This window comes from Corvus kubaryi, unplaced genomic scaffold (genome assembly GCF_017639235.1).
Source record: "Corvus kubaryi isolate FWS band 111438036 unplaced genomic scaffold, C.kubaryi_AGA036_p1.0 48856, whole genome shotgun sequence".
NCBI lineage: Eukaryota > Metazoa > Chordata > Aves > Passeriformes > Corvidae > Corvus > Corvus kubaryi.
Genome location: NW_024581340.1, coordinates 1 through 8785, shown reverse-complemented (window position 1 = coordinate 8785; position 8785 = coordinate 1). Strand labels below are relative to the sequence as shown.

At 55.4% G+C, this 8785-nt stretch overlaps 1 protein-coding gene across 1 annotated transcript; it reads left to right on the top strand.

The window, feature by feature from the left end:
- Positions 1 to 4589: 4589 nt before the first annotated feature.
- On the top strand, positions 4590 to 5458 carry LOC121672313 (E3 ubiquitin-protein ligase RNF113A-like; the record flags this gene model as incomplete). Its single annotated transcript, XM_042044922.1, is given in 5 exon segments — positions 4590 to 4636; positions 4807 to 4943; positions 4946 to 5047; positions 5050 to 5165; positions 5167 to 5458. Coding segments are annotated over 5 exon segments (694 nt in total), but the record flags the coding sequence as incomplete, so codon positions are not given.
- Between the last annotated feature and the right edge of the window lie 3327 nt (positions 5459 to 8785).

The following is an 8785-nucleotide window of genomic DNA, read 5'->3' as shown; positions in this document are numbered from 1 at the left end:
TGACAGCTCCTCAGGCCTTTATTGGTCCTGAATCACATCTGCTCATAAATACCAGAGGGGTTTTTCACACTTTGCATTATTATTAAAGGAGGACTCGTTTCGGCTGCCTTAGAAAAATGTTTCCTGCTCTTTTGGGCTTCTGCAGGATTCCAGGAAGGGCCTGGCAGCAGAGCCTCCCCCAAACACATCCATGCATCTGCTGGCACTCCTGGCTTCAGCCACAGTTGGAGGAATCAAAAAGTTAAATAAGAGGAGAAAGAGAAAGGACTAAACCCAGCCAGAGTCAGTGTTTACCTCCCGTGTTGGTTTGGAGACGATACCAAGCTCCAGAGCAGGAACTCAAAAAGCAGGGACTCACCTGATGATAAAACACATCCTTCCTCCCTCCTGCGTCTGGGGAGGAGCTCCCGCAGCTCGGGATCCCCTGGAGTGAGGGAGACCGGCATTCCCAGCCCCGCAGAGCTGCTGAACCTCTCCCTGTGCCCGGGCTGGCACATCCCAGGGGCTGCCAACAGGGCTCAGACAATTCCCTGTCCTCCTTGGGAGCCCAAAACCACCAGAGCTGGAGTAAGAGAGGAGCTGGGATCAGAGTGAAGCAGGGTGGACACTGGGCTGCATCCAGAGGGGCATCCAGAGCCTGGAGTTTTCCAGAAAAACATGAAAGTAAAACTTCCAGCCCATAAAGTGTTCCCCCAGCCCTCATCTAAAGGTACAGGAGTAGGAACAGCCCAGAAAAACTTCTCCCCCCATTCCTTGTTCGGGAAGCAATGGAGGGATTTCCCCTCTGCCCGGGGGAATGACTGAGCCATGAAGGAAATGGAATTCCCTGGAGCCAGCGTGGGAAGTTCACCCACGAGCAGGGCTAGCTGCAAGGCCAGGAGCCCAAAAAGCCCCAAAGGCCTGAGCTGACAGCCTGAACCCACCTTGAGCAAGCCCCAGCACAGCCTGCCCAGGTGGGTGACACCGCCCGCCAGGGCTGCCCTTGGCTGTCACCCGTGTCACCTGTCCTGTGACAGCTCCCAACTTCCTGAAACTGGAGAGCATTGTTGGCTTTGGCCCGGCTCTGGAACATGCCAGAGGCTCCTTGGGAACGCGGGATTTAACAGGAGACCCAAACAGCCTGACTCCAGCCCCACTCCAGGCTGGAAGGAGGCTCCAACAGCCTTTGCCGAGCTGCACTTTCCTTTGGAATCCTGCCCCAAGCCAGCAGCCCAAGCTCCAAGCAGGAACTGGGAGCTGGGACAAAGCCACTGGTGCTGCTGGTGCAGTCCCACATCTCTGTGTGTGCAGCCCTACCCGGCTTTTTCCAGCTCTCCCCCAGCCCAGAAAAACCCCAAGGTTTAGAAACCAAACGGAAAACCTTGGGAATACACCCAGGATCCAGCTTCACCCCCGCATTTGGGAACACCTCCCTGTAAAGCCTCCCAGGCAGAGCCCAGGCGCCTCAAGGACGGGCACTGGGCTGCTCAGATTTGGGGTTTTTTTCCCCTCCACGTGGATATGGAGCAAATTTTCCTAATTTCAGGATCCGCAAAGCTCCAGCAATTGTGTGAGCTGGGTGAACACAAGGATTAAAGGAGGGGGTTCCCAAAACTACACCAGAAAACAGCTCGGAGCTGGAGCCAGGCCTGGCCAGGAGGGCTCAAAGCACAGCCTGGTCATTGATTTCTCTATTTGGCATTTGCCAGGGAACATTTTGCAGGCTGGGCAGGCCCAGCTCCCTGGGAAGCTGGACACGGATGGGTTGGGATGAAGCGAGGAGAAAGGGATGATTTCCTTTGCCCAGAGCTTTCCCCACGGGAGACTGTTCCACTCCTTCCCTGCTCAGCAAAGCAGTGACCCCGACCTCCCTCCTTTAGTGCAGCCACAGCCTGGGAATGTTCCTCCTTTTGTCCCGTGCCACATCCCAAGGGAGTGCTGGCATGGCGCTGTCCCTGGCCAGGCTGTGCTTGCAGGGAAGGCGTGCAGGACACCTCCAGCTGGCGCTGGGGGATGCAGGTGCTGTCCCTGCCACTGCTTTGGCTGATCCAGCCCTGGGTGTCCCCCCCCAGGCAGGACCTGGCTCCAGGAGCTCCCTGAAAAACGCCCGGAGCTGGAAGGAGTTAAAACCCCCTCATTGCTGAGGGATTTCTCCCTAATCTGTGCACATGTCCGGGGGATCAGGGCTGTGGGTGGTAGTGCAAGCCTGTGGCAGTCGTTCGGGCCCATGGCCCAGCACCTGACTGGCTCGGCAAACCCTCTTAGCCCAGCACTTTTCAAATTTAATTAAGAGGCTCCTCTGACAGGCTTAAGGCCGCTGCTGTGCCAGCTCCAAAGCGCTCCCAGCAGCCTGACAAAGGCAGGAGGGAGCAGGGACACTTGGCTACCATGGGAAGGGTTTGCAGAGTTTCACCCAAACCACAAAGCAACAGCAGGGAGCAGGGGGGGGAAATAAAAAAAAAAAAAAAATTCCCTGAAGGTGATGCTGAGAGTTCGGGGTCAGATTCTTTCCTGCAGAGGTAATGGGGGAAGCAGGAGGAAATCCAGGTTAATAAAAAACGGGCTCTGGTGGTTAAAGTTTGCCAGCCCAGAGGATCTGCTCACCCTGGGATGTAGCCAGAGCTCCTGATCCGTGGGGCTCACAGGGCAGAGCTGCTGCTGGCACTGCCAGGGGGCACGGGGAGCCCTGCAGGTGGGAGAACTCCTGCTTGCCACAGCTCAGGTGCAGCAATCCTCAGGGATCCAGTCCACCCCTCCTCAACCATGCTGGTAAGAAGCAACCCCAGGGCACATCACAGCACTATTTCAGTGTCTCTCCAGGAGAATTTAACCCAGGAAAATCAGCTCCATCCAGGCAGGGACCCCCAGTTTGGCAGTGTAAAGGTGAGCACCTCAGAGCACCATCCCAGGTACCCCAAACAGCCTAAAGACACTCAGTTCCCAAAATTAGTCCTAGGCCAAGCTCCCACGTGGAAGTTACGCCAGGAACTGCAAATTCAATTACCTAGATGACAGCAGCTCCATGCCCTGACTTGAAATTTAAACTTTTGGGTTGAGGAGTGTGGGTTCCCTCCACCCAAACCCCATTTTTGGCTACTTGGCAAAGTCCCCCCAGCAGGAAATTCGGAAGAGAAACAGTCTCAGTGTCAATAGTGCCCCGAGTCTGTTTACCCAGGGCTATTTGCACGAGATAATCACTCCCAAGTGTCTCACCTCCTCCACTCTGCCACAGCCAAATGATGTCATGGAAGTGGCATCCAGAGCAGGAGCCAAAGTGAACCAACATAACCCAGGCCCAGCAGGAAATCGCTCAGGAGCCTCTCCACGTGCAGGGAATGGAGCTCCCCTTCTCCCCAGGGCTGTCCAGGACAGGGAATGGAGCTCCCCTTCTCCCCAGGGCTGTCCAGGACAGGGAATCAGCTCCCCTTTTCCCCATGGACTGCCCATCTCCATCACAGAAGGAAAATCTATCCCCTCGCCCACCCCAAACAGCCTGGAAAGCATCCCTGGGGATTAAATGCCTCCATAAAAGTGTCTGAGCAAGCCCACAAACCCAACTGTGCACAGGTAATTCCATGAGTTCTGTCCTTTCCCTTCCAAGGAGCCCAATTAGGGTCATTAATCAGGAATTCTGCCAGATCTGCAAACCAATCTGAGCTCTGTCCCCTTTGAATTCTCCCTGGTCAGCGCCAGCCCTGGCAGCGGCAATGCTGATCCACCCACACACGTCCGAACACTGCCTCAGGGAGCTGCTGCCCAGCTGGGGCGCTTGGATGGGGATCATTGCTGGGGAGAGTTCCCAAACCCCAGCCCAGCCCTCCCACGGAGCTGCAGGGACAGGGCAGTGGGCTGAGCCTGTTGGAAATGATACAAAGTTTAAATATTTTATGTCATTTCAGTCATAAAAACTAGGTTTTAATGAGTTTTGCTCGCCTTTGCCCCCCCCGGGAGGGAATTTGAAGTTTCTTTTCAGGGCATTGTTCCACCAGGCTCAGCCTGGTGAGCCGAACGTCTCAACTGACTGGGAGTAGCAGAAAAGAGACACAAGAGATAACGACCATCAAGGACAATTAACAAGCCTTAGCTCCAAACACCACCCCTGGCATGGTCAGAGAGGCCTGGTCTGGGAAAAGACCGATAAGAGAACCAAGAACGAGAACCTGATTAACACCGATGGGATCAATAACCAATAGGAAACCAAATACTAAGAACTGCACAACTTGGGACCAATGAACATTGAACCAATGAATCTCTGTGGGTTTTGGCTGTATAAAAATGAGAAAAATCAGATAAAATTCACGTGTGATGGAAGGATTTCCTCTGCACACCGGGGCTACATGTGGGTGAAACGGTTTCTGTGTCACAACTCAGCCAGAACAGCAACCTGGCCAGAATAATTTTCACTGCAAATGTTGTTGGGAGAGCTTTTTGGTTTTCCCGCAGTTTCTGTGACAATTTTGGCGACCCAGATGGGACGGGGCTTTCAATGCTCTATGCATTCCGGGATTGTGAGGGGCTCCAAGTGCACACAGGAAATATCATCCGGGGAGGCCTCGCATTCCCTGAATCAGGTGAGTTCAAAGCAAGATGGAACCCTAACCCCAACCCTAATGAAGAGGTGTCGAAATCTGTTGGCCCTGAAGGCACAGGAGCCACAGTATGGTATGAACAGGAGGAGGAGGAGAAGGAAGGAGAAGGAAGGAGAAGGAAGGAGAAGGAAGGAGAAGGAAGGAGGAGGAAGGAGGAGAAGGAAGGAGGAGGAAGGAGGAGAAGGAAGGAGGAGAAGGAAGGAGGAGAAGGAAGGAGGAGGAGAAGGAAGGAGGAGAAGGAAGGAGGAGAAGGAAGGAGGAGGAGAAGGAAGGAGGAGCTGAGAGGAAAGGAAGATGATAAAATTTCCCGTGGCAGTAACAGCTGCCAGCAGCGTGTGAAGCCCAAGGACACACGGATGGGAAACGCCTCTGCAGGAACAGGACAGGGCCCATCCGTGCTCCGGAGCACTCACAGGTGCACTGGGACACCCGGCTCCAGACCTGCAAGGACCACAATGAGAGCGGGTTCTGTGCCTTCGGGGCAGCTGCGAATTCCCGCACGAGCGCTGGGACTGCAAACACGGCTGGCAGATCCCATGGGAGCCGCACCAGGGCCGCGACGGCGCCAACAACAATGGAAACGACGAGGTGAGCAGCCGGGGGGGGGGACCTGCCCTTCAAATGCTTCATCTGCAGGGGTTCCTTCAAGAACCTCGTGGTCACCAAGTGTTGGCGCTGCTTCTGTGAGAGCTGTGCCCTCCAGCGCCGTCGCAAATCCCAGCGCTGCCACATCTGCGGCAAGCAAACCAACCTGTGTTCCTTCAACCCCGCCAAAGAGCTCATGGCAAAGTTGGAAAAACACGAAGAGGAGGAAGGAGAGGAGCAGCAGTCAGAGCACGGAGAGGATCCGCAGCAGCGGAGCGCTGGTTTGTATGTAACTGAACACAGCTGTGAGAGGAAAAAAATAAATTAAAAAAAGTTAAACTTTGTATCATTTCCAACAAGCACAGCCAGGAGGGTCCTGCTTGGAGGGCACCCCTGCACCTGGATGGATTTCCAGGCCTCCTTAAAGCAAGGACAACTGGGACGCTGACATTCCCTCCAGCTCCTTTCAGCTCTCCGCGTTCCCAAAAGCTCAGGGACCACAGGGACAGCCCGGCTTGGCAGCCCTCAAAAAGAAACCTCTTGCCATTTTCTCCCATTCTTTAAAAAACTAAAAGCCAAGAGGGAGGTGGAGACTGGGAGGGTATCAGACGATTAAATATCCCCAGCAGCCTGGAGAAAGAGGAGCACAGGAACAAAGGGGAGAAAAAAAATCTGCTTTTTATTATTAAACTATTCTCTCAAATTTCTAATAAGCAGGTTGAAGTTTAAATTACCAGATCTCTGACAAAGTCAGGATCCAAACAGTTCAGGAGCTGCAGATAACAATCGCCTTCCCCCAGATCGCTTTCAAGGCCTTTTCTACCGAGACAAAGCTCCCATTCACAGGGGCACAGGGACCTCGGGGCTTTGATTTCCCTCAGCTCCGGAGCCCCAAAGGCTCCGGCAGGGAGAGAAGCAGGTCCTGCACCTGCAGCAGGATGGCACAGAAAGAACCAGGAATGCTGGAAAACCAAGGATCCACGGCAGCCCAACCCCTGGAAGTGCAACCTGAGCCCCTGCCCAACGCAGCCTTACAAATCTCCCAGATTTGGGGAAAAAATGGGGGAATGAGGAGCCCTGGGTGCACCAGCGGGGAGCTGCTGGAGAAAGCAGCTGTGGTCCCACAGTTGGGGTGCTGTGGAGGATGAAGCCAGAGCCAAAGGATGTGCCACAGCTCATCCAAGGTGGGATTAAAGCTGGAAGCATTCCTGCCCTGGGAATCTGGCAGGAAGGATGTACCAAATCCCTGATAATAAAAGTTCTGATGAAATTTAAGGGGAGAAACATTTGACAGTGAATTGGGAAGGTGAGACCGGGCTGGGAGAACCAGAGGTGAGAAACACGGAGAACCTGGGGCAAACAGCAGTGACATCTCCATTTCCAGCACCACAAATGGATCCAGGTCCCAAATGGATGGAAGGATCTGCAGATCCCAGGCTGATTTTACGTAATTCCTGTGTCACAGTTCATCTGGGATCTGTCCCCAGCTGACACAGGGTGACAGACACAGACACCCACTTCCAGCCACGGGTTTGGATGTTCCAACCCCATTTCAGCTCAAACCCATGGATTGTGTCACCACGGGAGCCTCGAGCAGCTCCTGGTGCCACCAGCTGCTGGGGAGGGCTGTGCCCCGGCTCCCCTCAATCTGTGCCCCTGGAGGCACCAGCACGGGGCTAATTGGGGTTAATTAAGCAGGTGCAGTAGCGCATTGCAGTGCCGAGGCCAGAGCTCGTCAGGAGCCAGCTGGGGGACCCTGACTCCAAGTCACAGGCTCGGCACTCATCCCTCGGGATCAGCTGGCCGGCAGGAGACGGCAAACACAGCATCCCCTTCACCCCCAGCACGGGAATTGAGGATTCGCCCGGAACTGTCATCCCTTCCATCCCTCCCCTCGCCCCCAGCCTGCTCCCTTTCCATGGCGAGGGAGGAGGAGGAGGAATCTGCTTTCCCCGTGGGTTTTCCCCTGGCTCCCAGCTCCCCCCACTCCCCCCGCTCGGCATTGAGGCCGATAATTACGGCTGAAAAGCCTCCACATACCCATGCTGCCAGCCTGCCCTCCCTTCCCACCGCCCCCGGAGCGGCTGGAAGGAGCAGGAGCCGGGCTCAGGGGCAGGCAGAGCCCTCGGCCCGGCTCACCCCGAGCAGGTGAGATCCAGAGGGATGCCAGGAGCCAGCATGGACACTGCCGAAAGCAGCAGGAATTTTCCTCACCCTTCCCAGGAATGTGTTGTTCCACCTGCCCAGCAGCTCATGGAGATGCCAGCGAGGTAAAGGACAAGAACAAACCGACATCCCCTAAATTCTCTTCTCTTCTGGAGCCTGGAATTGAGGCTGGATTTCCTCCCTCCCGGAGGTGCCAGAGCCCAGCACTGCTCAGCCTCAGGGTGGTGTGTCCCACCTGCTCCACTTCAATGCCAGTGCCACACACACCAAAAAAAAACCCCCAAAATAGGGAAAATGGCCTGAAGCAGCATTTGGGATTTGGGACAGTTTCCCCAGGGACACACTGTGCCCAGGACCGTCACCCCTGCCCACCCCAGTCGTGGCTGAGAGCGGCTCCAGCAAACAGCCTGGGAAGGCAGAGGAAGGAGATTTAATTCCTGCTCTGCCAACAAACCATAGACCACCCTGGAAAACTTCCCCCACACCTTCCCGGCCCAGCCTGCCTTCACAATTCCTCTAATTAATTCAGGAGAAAATTAATTACAGCAGGATTTGCGGCAGCACAGCATCTAATGACCGACTCCTCTGCTCCAAAGCAGATCATCCCAGGCTCCCGCCTGCGCTGCCAAACCTGGCCCTGCCGCCTCCCCCTTCCCAGCCCAGCACAAAGCCCTGCTCTAAATTAGGCAGGGAAAGAGTGGCTTGGCAAAAGCAAACCAGAGCACCGAGGTCAGGCCCTGAAAAACAACAGCGGTGCCTAAAGAAACCCCGGCGTTAATCCCGTCATGCTTCCGCCAAAGATTCCCCTTTTCAAGGGTTTTCTTCCTGGTAAACAAAGTTCTCTCCACTGGGCTGTGAATTTTAGGGCATGGTTGCTTGGTGATGCCAGGCTGCAAAGCAGGAGGTTTGTGCTCCCCAGCCTGCAGAGGATGGCGCAGGGTTCAGTGAGGAAACTCAAAAGGAGTTGGAATCTCAGGGCAGGCAGAGCTGATCTGCACCGCGATTACTCCAACCTGGAGTCGAGTTTTGCTCCTGATAATTTGGATTTATGGGAAGATGCTCTCCCCATCCCTCCCCTCAGAGCTGGCTCTGCCCATCTGCCCTTGCTCCTGAGGATGTTCCCAAAAGTTTGTGATGCTGAGTGCCCAAATCCCAGGATTTGCATCTCCCGCAATGCCCCGGCTGCCCCAGGGCACCGCTCCAGCCTTGCCCTGGCTCTGCTCCCCTCACACAGGGGCTGGGGCAGCTTCTCCCCAGTGCCACCTCCCTGCCCAGCTGTAGAGCGATGCCTCCCTCATGGCTGTGCCCGCCCTGCCTCTATTTCCTTGTCCCTGGGGCCACTTGCACTATCTCAGCCCCCTGCACACCCACGCTGGCACCCGCAGTCACCCTTGCCCTGCAAGCCACGTGCTCCCACACGGAACAAAACCCTTCCCATTCCCATGGAGCAGCTCCTCCTGCCAGCA